The 17,757-nt window shown below is 42.2% G+C and overlaps 1 protein-coding gene across 1 annotated transcript in view; it reads left to right on the top strand.

Annotated features, from left to right (window-relative positions):
* The window catches only part of LOC137272175 (uncharacterized), a 550,405-nt gene that overhangs the window by 469,767 nt on the left and 62,881 nt on the right, over positions 1–17,757 (top strand). The window contains exons 65-69 of the mRNA XM_067804527.1: positions 5,607–5,757; positions 13,692–13,809; positions 14,026–14,227; positions 15,338–15,404; positions 15,649–15,813. Coding sequence (XP_067660628.1) covers positions 5,607–5,757; positions 13,692–13,809; positions 14,026–14,227; positions 15,338–15,404; positions 15,649–15,813 — 703 coding nt within the window. The remainder of the gene's footprint in view (positions 1–5,606; positions 5,758–13,691; positions 13,810–14,025; positions 14,228–15,337; positions 15,405–15,648; positions 15,814–17,757) is intronic.

Below are 17,757 nucleotides of genomic sequence, written 5' to 3'. Positions count from 1 at the left end.
TCTGCCAGCGTGTACTGAAGGTTGTCTGCCAGTGTGTACAGTGAAGGTTGTCTGCCATCATGTACGATGAAGGTTGTCTACCAGCATGTACGATGAAGGTTGTCTGCCAGTGTGTACAGTGAAGGTTGTCTGCCAGCGTGTACTGAAGGTTGTCTGCCAGTGTTTACAGTGAAGGTTGTCTACCAGCGTGTATGGTGAAGGTTGTCTGCCACCATGTATGGTGAAGGTTGTCTACCAGCGTGTATGGTGAAGGTTGTCTACCAGCATGTACGGTGAAGGGTTTCTACCAGCGTGTACTGAAGGTTGTCTGCCAGCGTGTACAGTGAAGGTTGTCTGCCAGCATGTATGGTGAAGGTTGTCTACCAGCATGTACGGTGAACGTTGTCTGCCAGTGTGTACAGTGAAGGTTGTCTGCCAGCGTGTACTGAAGGTTGTCTGCCAGTGTGTACAGTGAAGGTTGTCTACCAGTGTGTATGGTGAAGGTTCTCTACCAGCATGTACGATGAAGGTTGTCTGCCAGTGTGCACAGTGAATGTTGTCTGCCAGCGTGTACTGAAGGTTGTCTGCCAGCGTGTACAGTGAAGGTTGTCTACCAGCAAGTATGGTGAAGGTTGTCTACCAGCATGTACAATGCGGGTTGTCTACCAGCATGTACGGTGAAGGTTGTTGCCATCGTGTACGATGAAGGTTGTCTACCAGCATGTACGAAGAAGGTTGTCTCCCAGTGTGTACAGTGAAGGTTGTCTGCCAGCGTGTACTGAAGGTTGTCTGCCAGTGTGTACAGTGAAGGTTGTCTACCAGCGTGTATGGTGAAGGTTGTCTACCAGCATGTACGGTGAAGGGTTTCTACCAGCGTGTACTGAAGGTTGTCTGCCAGCGTGTACAGTGAAGGTTGTCTGCCAGCATGTATGGTGAATTTAGTCTACCAGCATGTACGATGAAGGTTGTCTGCCAGTGTGTACAGTGAAGGTTGTCTGCCAGTGTGTACGGTGAAGGTTGTCTGCCAGCATGTATGGTGAAGGTTGTCTGCCATCGTGTACGATGAAGGTTTTCTGCCACCATGTATGGTGAAGGTAGTCTACCAACATGTATGATGAAGGTTGTCTGCCAGTGTGTACTGAAGGTTGTCTGCCAGTGTGTACGATGAAGGTTGTCTGCCAGCATGTACGATGAAGGTTGTCTGCCATCATGTACGATGAAGGTTGTCTGCCACGATGTACGATGAAGGTTGTCTGCCAGCGTGTACGATGAACGTTGTTTTTCCTAGCATGTATGGTGAAGGTTGTCTGCCTGCGTGTACGGTGAAAGTTGTCTGCCAGCATGTACGGTGAAGGTTGTCTGCCAGCATGTACGGTGAAGGTTGTCTGCCAGCATGTACGGTGAAGGTTGTCTGCCAGCGTGTACAGTGAAGGTTGTCTACCAGCGTGTACGATGAAGGTTGTCTGCCAGCATGTATGGTGAAGGTTGTCTGCCAGCGTGTATGGTGAGGGTTGTGTACCAGCGTGTACGGTGAAGGTTGTTTGCCAGCGTGTACTGAAGGTTGTCTGCCAGCATGTACGATGAAGGTTGTCTGCCAGCGTGTACAGTGAAGGTTGTCTACCAGCGTGTATGGTGAAGGTTGTCTACCAGCATGTACAATGAAGGTTGTCTGCCAGCATGTACGGTGAAGGTTTTCTGCCACCATGTATGGTAAAGGTAGTCTACCAGCATGTATGATGAAGGTTGTCTGCCAGTGTGTACAGTGAAGGTTTTCTGCCAGTGTGTACGGTGAAGGTTGCCTGCTAGCGTGTACTGAAGGTTGTCTGCCAGTGTGTACGATGAAGGTTGTCTGCCAGCATGTATGGTGAAGTTTGTCTGCCAGCGTGTATGGTGAAGGTTGTCTACCAGCATGTACGGTGAAGGTTGTCTGCAAGCATGTACGGTGAAGGTTGTCTGCCATCGTGTACGATGAAGGTTGTCTACCACCATGTATGGTGAAGGTTGTCTACCAACATGTACGATGAAGGTTGTCTGCCAGTGTGTACAGTGAAGGTTGTCTGCCAGCGTGTACTGAAGGTTGTCTGCCAGCGTGTACAGTGAAGGTTGTCTACCAGCGTGTATGGTGAAGGTTGTCTACCAGCATGTACAATGAAGGTTGTCTGCCAGCATGTACGGTGAAGGTTGTCTGCCATCGTGTACGATGAAGGTTGTCTGCCACCATGTATGGTGAAGGTTGTCTACCAGCATGTACGATGAAGGTTGTCTGCCAGTGTGTACAGTGAAGGTTGTCTGCCAGTGTGTACGGTGAAGGTTGTCTGCCAGCATGTATGGTGAAGGTTGTCTGCCAGCGTGTACGATGAAGGTTGTCTGCCAGCGTGTACTGAAGGTTGTCTGCCAGCGTGTACAGTGAAGGTTGTCTGCCAGCGTGTACGATGAAGGTTGTCTGCCAGCGTGTATGGTGAAGGTTTTCTTCCAGCATGTACGATGAAGGTTGTTTACCAGCGTGTACGGTGAAGGTTGTTTGCCAGCGTGTACTGAAGGTTGTCTGCCAGCATGTACGATGAAGGTTGTCTGCCAGCGTGTACTGAAGGTTGTGTGACAGCGTGTACAGTGAAGGTTGTCTACCAGCGTGTATGGTGAAGGTTGTCTACCAGCATGTACAATGAAGGTTGTCTGCCAGCATGTACGGTGATGGTTGTCTGCCATCGTGTACGATGAAGGTTTTCTGCCACCATGTATGGTGAAGGTAGTCTACCAGCATGTATGATGAAGGTTGTCTGCCAGTGTGTACAGTGAAGGTTGTCTGCCAGTGTGTACGGTGAAGGTTGCCTGCCAGCGTGTACTGAAGGTTGTCTGCCAGTGTGTACGATGAAGGTTGTCTGCCAGCGTGTATGGTGAGGGTTGTGTACCAGCATGTATGGTGAAGGTTATCTTCCATTGTGTGTGGTGAAGGTTGTCTGCCAGCGTGTATGGTGAAGGTTGTTTTCCAGCGTGTATGGTGAAGGTTGTCTTCCAGCGTGTATGGTGAAGGTTGTCTACCAGCGTGTACGGTGAAGGTTGTCTACCAGCGTGTACTGAAGGTTGTCTACCAGCGTGTACAGTGAGGGTTGTCTGCCAGCGTGTATGGTGAAGGTTGTCTACCAGCATGTATGGTGAAGGTTGTCTACCAGCAATTATGGTGAAGGTTGTCTGCCAGCGTGTACGATGAAGGTTGTCTGCCAGCGTGTACTGAAGGTTGTCTGCCAGCGTGTACAGTGAAGGTTGTCTACCAGCGTGTACGATGAAGGTTGTCTGCCAGCGTGTATGGTGAAGGTTGTCTACCAGCATGTATGGTGAAGGTTGTCTACCAGCATGTACGGTGAAGGTTGTCTGCCAGCGTGTATGGTGAGGGTTGTGTACCAGCATGTATGGTGAAGGTTGTCTACCAGCGTGTAGTGAAAGTTGTCTGCCAGTGTGTACGGTGAAGGTTGTCTGCCAGCGTGTACAGTGAAGGTTGTCTGTCACCGTGCAGCGTGTACGGTGAACGTTGTCTACCAGCGTGTACAGTGAAGGTTGTCTGCCAGCGTGTACGGTGAAGGTTGTCTGTCACTGTGCAGTGTGTACGGTGAAGGTTGTCTGTCACCGTACAGTGTTTACAGTGAAGGTTGTATCATGAAATGACAATTCATATCAAAAATTCATTATTAATTGTAACCAGTACAAAGGAATACTTTAGCATTCAAATATTAGGAAAATATAAATATAGAATACGAGTTTCATCATGTATCAGTAATAGCTTTGACAGACACTCCTGTCAAAAGTAGTAAAACTTACCTCACAGACATTCTATTGAAAAAGGTATAAATAATGACCACACAATTTCACAGAGTTAACATCCTAGCCTGAAGTAATCAGAACACCACTGTAAGACCAACCATTCACTAAGACAAGGGTTATGTCTAGACAGGTTAATAACTGCTTTGATGAGGTAAACATGCCATCACCTACATTAAAATAACATTGTGCAAACACCAGTTAAGGGTCGTTAAAGATCTAGCCCAGAGTAAGCAATTGAGCATCCAGTAAATGTGCCAACGAGATTAATGCAACTTAGAATAGGAATATTCTTTTCTCCAGATACCCATAACCACATTTTTATCATGTGTCAATATTAAGGCATTAACAGCAAAGCTATATTCAGGATTTTAGAATTTTGAAGTCAGAGTAGGGTTTAGACTCTCAACACAGGTCAGCTCTAGCCCTCAGCCCAGAGGGTTGTACCGACTCTCTGTGGCCACCCTTGTTACTCTGTCTCTTGTAAATAAAATTGTAATTAGCTTCTTGTGACTTCAGACTCTTTGGTGAGTTAATTCCCCCAAGCAAACCAGCACGCAAGTTAGATAAGGGAGCTCACTGGTACCCTCACTTGGACCCGATACCCATATCATAACAATTGTCTGCCAGCCTGCAGCGTGTATGATACGTAAAGGTTGTCAGCCAGCATGTACAGTGAAAGTTGTCTGCCACCATGCAGCATGTATGGTAAAGGTTGTCTGCAAGCGTGTATGGTAAAGGTTGTCTGCCAGCATGCAGTGTGTATGGTGAAGGTTGTCTGTCACCATGCAGCGTGTACAGTGAAGGTTGTCTGCCAGCGAGTATGGTAAAGGTTGTCTGCCAGAGTGTATGGTGAAGGTTGTCTGCCAGCATGCAGCATGTATGGTGAAGGTTGTGTGAAGGTTGTCTGCCAGCATGTACAGTGAAGGTTGTCTGCCAGCATGTATGGTGAAGGTTGTCTGCCAGCGTGTATGGTGAAAGTTGTCTGCCAGCGTGCAGCGTGTACGGTAAAGGTTGTCTGCCACTGTGCAACGTGTACGGTGAAGGTTGTCTGCCACCGTGCAGCGTGTACAATGAAGGTTGTCTGCCAGCATGTGGGTCCTTCCAATATTCTCACTTGTTCATCATGATAATGATGTCATGAGACCTCTTGAGACCCAGAGAGTCTCTCCCTTATGTCATGTGATAAATATCAATTAAAGGCTATGTGAGTGTAACACAGAGAGACTTGCAGAAATTTGAGATCTAAAAGTAGGAGCATGGCATTGTATTTATTTTCTTGAAAACATTATTAACCAGTATGTTGAGCATACACAGTACCACTAATGAGCTTGAGAAGCAGAAACCGTGGAGATGTGACTGGACTGTGATGATCATGTGGTAATGGTTCTCCTTACATCCCCACAGCTGCCGGATAGTACATGCGTTTCTGTTGTCAGTGATTCAGTTTCTCCACCAATATATCTCCTTACATCCCCACAGCTGCCGGATAGTACATGCGTTTCTGTTGTCAGTGATTCAGTTTCTCCACCAATATATCTCCTTACATCCCCACAGCTGCCGGATAGTACATGCGTTTCTGTTGTCAGTGATTCAGTTTCTCCACCAATATATCTCCTTACATCCCCACAGCTGCCGGATAGTACATGCGTTTCTGTTGTCAGTGATTCAGTTTCTCCACCAATATATCTCCTTACATCCCCACAGCTGCCGGATAGTACATGCGTTTCTGTTGTCAGTGATTCAGTTTCTCCACCAATATATCTCCTTACATCCCCACAGCTGCTGGATGGTACATGCGTTTCTGTTGTCAGTGATTCCGAGTTGGTTGTGCTGGTCCAAGGCCCACGCCCTGAAAACATCCTTTTCCTGGTCCATGAAATCTTTGAAAGTCTCATCGAGGAATCCTTCCATGGTGTTGTGTATGACTTTCTGGTGCCATGTCCTGATTGTGTCATGAAAGAGGTGAGTTTGTTGGATGATTCCTCTTGGTATTGATCATTAAATACTATCAAAACCAATTTCATTGCTTATCTTGTGCATTAATGCCCACACAATATATGCCTGTCACAGACGTCTCAGAAGTCAGAGATCATGTCAGACCGACATTCTGGAACTGCTTCAAAGTATCAAACACTCATAGCTTCCTAGTGTCAAAACATGGCTAATGTTTCTGGGGTATCATAGAGTCTATATTCCAGGCAATAGTTAAAGCTTACTAAACTGTCAGTGGAAGTCCATGATGACAAGTCATGTTTTATACTTCTAGGCTTAAATGTTGCACTATTGCTACCTTTACAGCTTACATGTAGCACAACACACAACTCTGCAGATTCTCATACCTTTCAGTATGAACTTAAAGTAACAAGTAATTAAAAATTTAGCTTATAAAGCTGAAAAATAATGCGATAAAAAGAACTTTGCGAAATAGGACTTCATACTATTCACTTGTTTCACCCCAGTTGTGCTGTGCTGTGCTGTGCTGTGCATGTAGGACAAAAAATTGAAACATTTCAGTTTTCAAGCTGAGCATTTTTAAACAATAAAGTTAGTATATCCAATGCTACACTTTCATGAATACTTGGTGTGCAAATTCACCAAACCCAAAAAACAGGATGTGAAAAAAATATGGGGTCCCATTCTTGATTTCTTGATTTTTTTCAAGGAGGTCGAGAAATCACTTAGAACATTTTGACATTCATCACACATTTCTTAGTGTTTGTTTCTAGTCGTTTGTTTTAAAATGAAAATTGTATACATGCAAATTACATGCCATACACCAATCAACTTTCAGAAGCAAACACATTCCAAATAACTATGGTTGTAAGAAAGAGCAAATGGTGATACACTCTCAAAACATTCAATAATATCATATCAACATTGATTGACTCCGATAAATTTACTTAATATTTTTAATCGTAAATAAAAAAATGAAGATTGCCTACTTCTTTTGAAAAGTATATTACAAAAGCCAACATCTCAATACACACACAAAGAGCCCTGAAAGTATCAACAAGTAAGCCAGCCAATGAAAGTCTTTGAAGGGCATTTAGAGGTGATACACGTAAAGACAACAGAGACATGGTTCCAGACAACAGTGAAAGTACAACACAGACATGCCTCCAGACAATCCTGAAAGTACAATACAGACATGGTTCCAGACAACCCTGAAAGTACAACACAGACATGCTTCCAGACAATCCTGAAAGTAGAAATAATCAAAATGTTGTATTTTATGTTAAAGCTTAGATGCATAGTAAGACCATTGGCAAGAAACATTATTCGCTCTGCATCAGTTCCCCTTTAAGTTCTTACAGTCTGAGAAATACTGATAGTATTTGCACAATTCATTGCCATGCTTGGTACTTTTTACTAAACACCATACATTTATGGAACAATTTACCACAAGAAATAAGTAATTCGCAATCTGTAAATTCATCAAAACACAATTACAGAACAAACAAGGAAATGTTCTCTCTGATGAAAACTTTGGATCTAGATTTTGTCAAATAATCCATACTTGTCTCAGGTTGGGTTGTAGTGACTTGAAGGCTTATTGTTTTGATAGACACATTTCAAATAATCCAAATTGTGCATGTGGGTAGCCATGGGAAGATTCTCTCCTTAGCCTCTTCTCTTGCCCTTGTTATGACTTCGATCAGATAAATATTTCTACACTAATGGTTTTGACCTGAATACAGTTCTTCAACATAATCAAACTTTAAGCAACAGAATTAATCAGCTTTTTCTTGACTCTGTTCATAAATACATACCACTTTCAAATAAAGTCAAATTATTCTAAACTCTTATGTATGTAGTTACTGTGAACCATTAAAGATAATTTGTGTAGACTTTTTCCAAATATTATGGATCCCATGCCTTTGTGGAAATAACTCTTTCCTGAAATAATTCATTTTATACTGTATTAATTATTGATTGTATTATATTATCTTTAATGGAGCAAAACTTAAATATGCCTTTGCCTTCTTGTGCCAGTCCATATTTAAGTCCCTCATATTTCATGAATAAAATATGTTTACAAAAAACGATAGCTTTAGCATGTCACATGAATCTGGCAATGGCGGCTTGTTTTATCTTGTGATGGTGGCAGGAGTTCACCTTTTTGTGTTTCACATTGGTTACATATATTAAACAGCCGACTGTTTAACTGCCTTGAAGCTGATTGTACAGCACAGCACACCTCACTCTGATCAATAAATATGCCCCTCAAAACAGCAAGTGTTACCTTGTGTGACTTTCATCTTTGTCAATAGCCACCATAAACTCAGTGCACACAGACAGTCAGACTCTCATCTCTCATCAATCGAGCAAATTGTTTTCAACTTTCTCTTTTGTATCTTTGTATTTTTGTTATATACATTGTTTACCCACTCCCACCCCAATCGCCCCACCGCAACCAAATCCGTTCCCCAACTCTCCTCACCCACAACCAATCCATGGGTAGGTGGGGTAGCCTAGTGGTCACTGCATTCACTCGTAACGCTGAAGGCCTGGGTTCGATTCCCCACATGGGTACAATGTGTGAAGCCCATTTGCTGGTGTCCCCTGCCGTGATATTGCTGGAATATTGCTAAAAAGCGGTGTAAAACTAAACTCACTCCCTCACTCTCCACTTCACTATTCTCCACTCCTACAAAAGACTTCCCTCCCTTCACATCTCCACAGCAAATCAACCCCATCCCGATCAACTTTGTATGGATCTTGACACCCTACTACCCCTCCAGTCAACATCTGAAAAACCCTTTCTGCCAAACCAAACTACCAGTAATACAAACAAATCTACCAAACATCCTCACCCTCTGATAACAACCACTCAAGCCAAAACCAATGAGCCCAAGCTACCCCACTCCAAACGCAAACTAACAAACTTGTACTGTTGCATTTGACACAAACGCACTCTCCACTCAATCACACATATTCAGTTAACAAATCTGCTTTATGCCTATAAAAGCGCAACATACAATACAAGTTCATAATAATTGCAGCCAAAGTTTCAAAATTACTTTCACAGACAAACACCATCCACACCCAAACAAAAATAACAGTTCAGAACAAACAATAGACAACCAACCAACTACAACACCAACACACAAACAACATTCCATGCATTTGACACCGTCACTTTCCCCACCCATCTGGCACACTTACATACATGGTACACCCAATCAGAAATATAACACAACAATGCAAATTCTGTTTTTCATTCTCATACACCTCCAACACTTGCACACTACCCATGCTGTGCCCAAAATGCAGGTTGGACATTCACACACTCCTTGAATGTACCCATCCAAATACTGCATTCACGGCAACACTCATGGCCACATCGCTACACAAAAACACCTGCACAATAAAACAATATACACACTCAAACTAAACAAGCACATCGAACACACTGACCTGCCCAAACCAGCATGCACCATAATCTCATACAACTCCATACTCTCAATTCAATCCTCATCCCCTTACACTAGCTCCACACCAAAATTTCTCCTCTGCTCACCGCAACACCCACCACCCCCACCCAAACCCAACAAATCCCGCTCCACCCAGCAGCCCTCAAACCCATCGTGCCTAAACCATCCCAAACTTATCCCACCACCACCAACCCATCCCCACACCAAACCCAAATCATCCATTGACCACTGCCCCATTAAAATAACCATCACACAAGACTCACTGCAAGCCCAAACTCTACCCGCAACCCACCACACACACAGAAAAACATTTGCCCCATTAAAATAACCATCACACAAGACTCACTGCAAGCCCAAACTCTACCCGCAACCCACCACACACACAGAAAAAAATTACAACATTAAAAAAGCAGACAGGCACAAAGTCACCAGACACTTCAGCTATTTGCAGCCCCGACATGAACACTTTTAACAACAACCTCACAAAACACCATCCTAGACATTACAGATAAATGCATACCCACTTTTCAGATCAACCCCACCCGAAAAACCATCACTTGGTTGATCACCAAAACCATTAACACCAGAAAGGCTAGAAAAAAAGCCCCTTAAATCCAAAATGGACCTTCAAAATTACATTTGGCTAAAAAAACTAAGAAATGAAAGGAAAAAGATATAAAGGCAGCAAACAGAACAAATTGGAGAAATTTCTGTTAAACCCCAAAAAGCAATCTAATCTCAGCACTAGGACCTTGTGGAAAAAGCCATAAAGGGCATTTCCTAAGAGTCCATTTCACCAAACTTTCCGCACCTAGCCCCAAACAAAGACAAAGCCAATGCATCTGCTGCCCATTTGTTTTACCCCAAGCAGCTCCACCTACTACCCACAATCCTTCCAAAATACCATAAAAAAACCACCCTACCTACTACCCTCAACATAACATTCATATGCATCCCCAGCCATTCAAACACTCAAAAACATAACATTCGTATGCATCCCCATCCACTCAAACACTCAAAAACATAACATTCGTATGCATCCCCATCCACTCAAACACTCAAAACATAACATTCGTATGCATCCCCATCCACTCAAACACTCAAAAACATAACATTCGTATGCATCCCCAGCCACTCAAACACTCAAAAACATAACATTCGTATGCATCCCCAGCCACTCAAACACTCAAAAACATAACATTCGTATGCATCCCCAGCCACTCAAACACTCAAAAACATAACATTCGTATGCATCCCCATCCACTCAAACACTCAAAAACATAACATTCGTATGCATCCCCAGCCACTCAAACACTCAAAAACATAACATTCGTATGCATCCCCAGCCACTCAAACACTCAAAAACATAACATTCGTATGCATCCCCAGCCACTCAAACACTCAAAAACATAACATTCGTATGCATCCCCAGCCACTCAAACACTCAAAAACATAACATTCGTATGCATCCCCAGCCACTCAAACACTCAAAAACATAACATTCGTATGCATCCCCAGCCACTCAAACACTCAAAAACATAACATTCGTATGCATCCCCAGCCACTCAAACACTCAAAAACATAACATTCGTATGCATCCCCAGCCACTCAAACACTCAAAAACATAACATTCGTATGCATCCCCAGCCACTCAAACACTCAAAAACATAACATTCGTATGCATCCCCAGCCACTCAAACACTCAAAAACATAACATTCGTATGCATCCCCAGCCACTCAAACACTCAAAAACATAACATTCGTATGCATCCCCAGCCACTCAAACACTCAAAAACATAACATTCGTATGCATCCCCATCCACTCAAACACTCAAAAACATAACATTCGTATGCATCCCCAGCCACTCAAACACTCAAAAACATAACATTCGTATGCATCCCCAGCCACTCAAACACTCAAAAACATAACATTCGTATGCATCCCCAGCCACTCAAACACTCAAAAACATAACATTCGTATGCATCCCCAGCCACTCAAACACTCAAAAACATAACATTCGTATGCATCCCCAGCCACTCAAACACTCAAAAACATAACATTCGTATGCATCCCCATCCACTCAAACACTCAAAAACATAACATTCGTATGCATCCCCATCCACTCAAACACTCAAAAACATAACATTCGTATGCATCCCCATCCACTCAAACACTCAAAAACATAACATTCGTATGCATCCCCAGCCACTCAAACACTCAAAAACATAACATTCGTATGCATCCCCAGCCACTCAAACACTCAAAAACATAACATTCGTATGCATCCCCAGCCACTCAAACACTCAAAAACATAACATTCGTATGCATCCCCAGCCACTCAAACACTCAAAAACATAACATTCGTATGCATCCCCAGCCACTCAAACACTCAAAAACATAACATTCGTATGCATCCCCAGCCACTCAAACACTCAAAAACATAACATTCGTATGCATCCCCAGCCACTCAAACACTCAAAAACATAACATTCGTATGCATCCCCATCCACTCAAACACTCAAAAACATAACATTCGTATGCATCCCCATCCACTCAAACACTCAAAAACATAACATTCGTATGCATCCCCATCCACTCAAACACTCAAAAACATAACATTCGTATGCATCCCCATCCACTCAAACATCCCAGGAAATGACATAGTAGATTCAACCCAAGCCAGCTACAACCCACACATCACCCAACATAAACTTTCACACCTCCAAGACAGAAATCAAGCAGCTCATTAAATCAAACATGATACATGCAAACTTTCAACAGAACATAAGCACCAACAAATCTAAATGGGTCACTTCTATAATAAAATCACCAATAAGAAAAATTCCTAAACTGTTTGAGAGGCATTCTAGAAGTTGCTGAGATGAAGATGACAAGAATTTATGGATGATCAACTTCTTTATTGCAGGGTAGCGACGTTTCGGTATAGATTCTTATACCGTTTTCAAGCGTCTATAAGAATCTATACCGAAACGTCGCTACCCTGCAATAAAGAAGTTGATCATCCATAAATTCTTGTCATCTTTAAGAAAAATTCCTACTTACTCAAACAATAGAAACATTGTCTCGGCCATAAACAGACTTATTACAGGCATCAGAAGCGTAAACGACACACTTTATAAACAAAATAGACACACAGATGGTTTATGCACACATTGCAATACTCAAGAAGACATAAATCACATTCTCATTCACTGATAAACTTTGACAACTTTGACAAACAAATATCAACTGCACAACAACATTCCTCCTAAATTCCACAAGAATACCCCTCTATTCCAAAACCCACACAGCCCCCCAATATCTTCAAAGCCCCAGCAGTCTTCATACAAAACTCAAACCTACTAGAAAGAATTTAGAACCTCCCAAACAAATTTCTGTGTCCTCTAACATCTCCACTTCTACATTTAGACCAGATGTTCAAGCCTCATTTATCCATTCCTCTGTTAAGCGTCAACATTTAGACCCAGGATTGCATTTTACTCCATACTTTGCATTCAGCAGTTCTCCACTCTCTCTAAGTGTCACAGCCCGCACTGTCATGGTCAAGGCTACTTAGCTCACCACAAGTGCTTCACCCTCAGCCTCGGCCCATGCCTCACTGCCATCTTTGCTTCATCCCTACCCCCACCCTAACTTAATCCCTGTCTTTTTTTCTAGGCCCCTTTATTTTAAACATCTAAACTGCACTTCATTATATTGCTTATGTATATATAACTCTATCTCTTATTAAATAACAATCACTACTGTTTTTTTCCCCTCTTTCTCGATACCTTTACCTGATCGCAAGGGCAGGGTTGAGCTTTCAAAGTGACAGTATAGTGTGGCATTCATTTGCTCTGTTTCTCTTTCCTGGAATGAACGCTCAACAGTGTATTTCACGTCTCAAGGATTAAACCACTGACATCACGGAACATGGCACGTGCATGCATGTTGGATACATGTCACTAATCTTTTGTGTCTACACAGGTTTCATAATTTTAGATTTTTAATTTGTGTATGCACAGTTTCTTTACGTGCCTAGTATACTTCAAAACATTGTGACCAATCACAATAAAGAAGTTGTCATCCATAAAAACTTGTCTTCGGCCAATGAAAGTCTTTGTTACACTTCAGTGCACACCCATCGACTCTGACTGGGTTCGGTGTCCTGCGTGCTTTGTTTCAAGGGTCATACACTCAAGTATGAAATATTGCACTTTTCATTTGTGATTGTGCGCTAAGAATTTTTTGTTATTATTTTTTCAGGATCAGCAACGTATTTTATATATTCTGAATAATTGATGGTTGTGTTTTGCTTATGTTTATTTCTTGGGGGGTTGCATCTAAGCTTTAACATAAACTACAACATTTTGATTGTTTCTACTTCCAGGATTGTCTGGAAGCACGTATGTGTTGTAATTTCAGGATTGTCTGGATCCGTGTCTGTGTTTTACTTTCAGGGTTGTCTGGATCCATGTCTGTTTGACAGTCAGCTCATTGCCCATGCCAAGAACAACAAAGCTCCATTCCTTCAATGTCGGAAATATTTCCACACAGTCTCTATGGCTCAGTTGCTAGGTATGGTGACCCTAGGTAACCTTAGTGCTTTCAGTAGCAGTTTTGTGAAATATGATCCCATCGTTAGATTGTTAAGTTTTGTAATTAGGCAGATGCTCATTATCCTCTGATGTGAATCATATATAGGGTGTACCCAAGCAGGTATTTGTACTATTTCATCTCAACTTATGCCCATAAACATCAGCAGTGAGTGTTGAAATACTGATTACTTCCTAGAATCCATGCCCAACGCCCATTCAAGTGACTTTGATGCCCACCTCCAGCAAAGCCTGATGATGCTGCAAGATCTGAACTCAGCCCTCACCATGGATGTCGCCATCCTCTACTCTGCCTCCGACGTGCCATCACCCAGAGATACGCATGACAAGGTCAATCCTCTCTGGTTTAAAGAAGAACTTGAGAAAGCTGGATTGTCTTGGTGAGACATGTTTCTTAGAGCCTGTATTTGTTGATATCAGATACAATGTTTCAGTTTTTTCAATCTGTGTAGGTGCCATTTTAGCAGGTTGAATGTAGTCGGTACTTTTCCATGTGTGGTGCAATGTTTCAGCTGGTGCAATGTGTATTTGTACATGTGTGGTATGATATTTCAACTAGTGCAGTGTGTATTTCTTCATATGTGGTGTGGTACAATGTTTCAGCAGGTGCAGTGAGTATTTCTTCATGTGTGGTGTGGTACAATGTTTCAGCAGGTGCAATGTGTATTTGTACATGTGTGGTGTGGTATAATGTTTCAGCTGGTGCAATGTGTATTTGTACATGTGTGGTGTGGTACAATGTTTCAGCAGGTGCAATGTGTATTTGTACATGTGTGGTGTGGTATAATGTTTCAGCTGGTGCAATGTGTATTTGTACATGTGTGGTGTGGTTCAATGTTTCAGCAGGTGCAATGTGTATTTGTACATGTGTGGTGTGGCACAATTTTTCAGCAGCTGCAGTGTGTATTTGTACATGTGTGGTGTGGTACATTTTTTCAGCAGCTGCAATGTGTATTTCTTCAAATGTGGTGTGGTACAATGTTTCAGCTGGTGCAATGTGTATTTCTTCAAATGTGGTGTGGTACAATGTTTCAGCAGGTGAATGTGTATTTGTACATATGTGGTGCAATGTTTCAGCAGGTGAATGTGTATTTGTACATGTGTGGTGTGGTGCAATGTTTCAGCAGGTGAATGTGTATTTGTACATGTGTGGTGTGGTACAATGTTTCAGCAAGTGAATGTGTATTTGTACATGTGTGGTGTGGTACAATGTTTCAGCAGGTGAATGTGTATTTGTACATGTGTGGTGCAATGTTTCAGCAGGTGAATGTGTATTTGTACATGTGTGGTGTGGTGCAATGTTTCAGCAGGTGAATGTGTAATTGTACATGTGTGGTGTGGTGCAATGTTTCAGCAGGTGAATGTGTATTTGTACATGTGTGGTGTGGTGCAATGTTTCAGCAGGTGAATGTGTATTTGTACATGTGTGGTGTGGTGCAATGTTTCAGCAGGTGAATGTGTATTTGTACATGTGTGGTACAATTTTTCAGCTGGTACCGTGAAGACATGCTCAACATCAGTGCCCATGACCTGACTCTTGCCCTAAAGAATTCCAAGGTAAGGGACCAGTCAAACAGTGAAAGTGATGATTGTTTGTAATAATGCTGTGGAGGAGTAATGCCTAATGAATTTTCAAAGTTCATTAGTGCTTCCTCAAAAGGCTAGGTGATAAAGTGAACTCAGGTGGGATCGTGTACTCCCTCAAGTGTCTAGTACCTCTACCTGCTGTATCAAGTGTCCAGATCTCTCTCTCCTCTCCTCTCCCTCTGTGTTGAGACCCACTCCCTTGCTTGTGTTACAGGTGGTTGTGGCGCTGCTAACAGACAGCTTTGAGCGTGATGAGATGTGTCGCAATATGATGCTGTACACAATGAACACCCTGAACAAAGACTACATCATCACTGTCATTGGAACTAGTTTGGCTTGGCAAAACACAGACTTAGGGATGAGGATTGGGAAACAAGAGGTAGGTTGTGTACTGGAAGAAACAGGAGACAAAACACAGGGATGAGGAGCAGGTTATGTAGAATATTTTGTCGCGTGGGTTTGTCTTACACTGTTTATGTCATGTGTATGATGTTAGAAGGGCTGTGTTACAATGTTTTTGTCATGTGGGTGATGTTGAATGGGTTGTGTTGCACTATTTATGTCACATGCATGATGTGTTACAATGTTAATGTCACGTGGGTGATGTTGGATGGGTTGTGTTGCACTATTTATGTCATCTGGATAATATTGGAAGGGCTGTGTTACAATGTTAATATCACATGGGTGATGTTGGATGGCTTGTGTTGCACTATTTATGTCATCTGGATAATATTGGAAGGGCTGTGTTACAATGTTAATATCACATGGGTGATGTTGGATGGCTTGTGTTGCACTATTTATGTCATCTGGATAATATTGGAAGGGCTGTGTTACAATGTTAATATCACATGGGTGATGTTGGATGGGTTGTGTTGCACTATTTATGTCATCTGGATAATATTGGAAGGGCTGTGTTACAATGTTAATATCACATGGGTGATGTTGGATGGGTTGTGTTGCACTATTTATGTCATCTGGATAATATTGGAAGGGCTGTGTTACAATGTTAATATCACATGGGTGATGTTGGATGGCTTGTGTTGCACTATTTATGTCATCTGGATAATATTGGAAGGGCTGTGTTACAATGTTAATATCACATGGGTGATGTTGGATGGGTTGTGTTGCACTATTTATGTCATCTGGATAATATTGGAAGGGCTGTGTTACAATGTTAATATCACATGGGTGATGTTGGATGGCTTGTGTTGCACTATTTATGTCATCTGGATAATATTGGAAGGGCTGTGTTACAATGTTAATATCACATGGGTGATGTTGGATGGCTTGTGTTGCACTATTTATGTCATCTGGATAATATTGGAAGGGCTGTGTTACAATGTTAATATCACATGGGTGATGTTGGATGGGTTGTGTTGCACTATTTATGTCATCTGGATAATATTGGAAGGGCTGTGTTACAATGTTAATATCACATGGGTGATGTTGGATGGGTTGTGTTGCACTATTTATGTCATCTGGATAATATTGGAAGGGCTGTGTTACAATGTTAATATCACATGGGTGATGTTGGATGGCTTGTGTTGCACTATTTATGTCATCTCGATAATATTGGAAGGACTGTGTAGCACTATTTATGTCACATGTGTTTTGTATTTCATGGAGTAATAACAACTACATGATCATATTGAGCTCCAACTCGAGTTTAATGTGGCACAACCACATGGCGCGATACAGAAAACACCCCTGAGCATGCATGTTTCCAAAAACATTGTCCGGGCTAATACTTACAGAGTGTTGTTAGCAAGTGTAGGATCATGGCCGAAGCAAATATGTTACAACATGGGTGATGTTGGATGGGTTGTGCTGCACTATTTATGTCATGTGGGTGATGTTGGATGGGTTGTGCTGCACTATTTATGTCATGTGGGTGATGTTGGATGGGTTGTGCTGCACTATTTATGTCATGTGGGTGATGTTGGATGGGTTGTGCTGCACTATTTATGTCATGTGGGTGATGTTGGATGGGTTGTGCTGCACTATTGGAAAAGCTGTCTTACACTGTTTATGTCACATGTGTAGTAGCGTTAGGATGCAGACAAAACCACAAAGCAACTGGGGTGTGAGGACATGGATATTTTATTACATGAATGAAACAAAGATGATTTAGCCTGAAACATGGTAAAACAAATTGCATTACTACATACTTGCTACATAGTCACAAATATTAAATGTAAACACACACATGCACATACATTGCTAAACATAAATACATTGCCATGACAACTTCAGATATTTATATGATTAGTACCGTTATAATACATTATTTACATCACATGACGCGGATAATGTAAATATTGCA

This window comes from Haliotis asinina, chromosome 2 (genome assembly GCF_037392515.1).
Source record: "Haliotis asinina isolate JCU_RB_2024 chromosome 2, JCU_Hal_asi_v2, whole genome shotgun sequence".
Classification (NCBI taxonomy): Eukaryota; Metazoa; Mollusca; class Gastropoda; order Lepetellida; family Haliotidae; genus Haliotis; species Haliotis asinina.
Note: the sequence above shows the minus strand (reverse complement) of the source record. Positions and strands in the feature narration are given on the sequence as shown.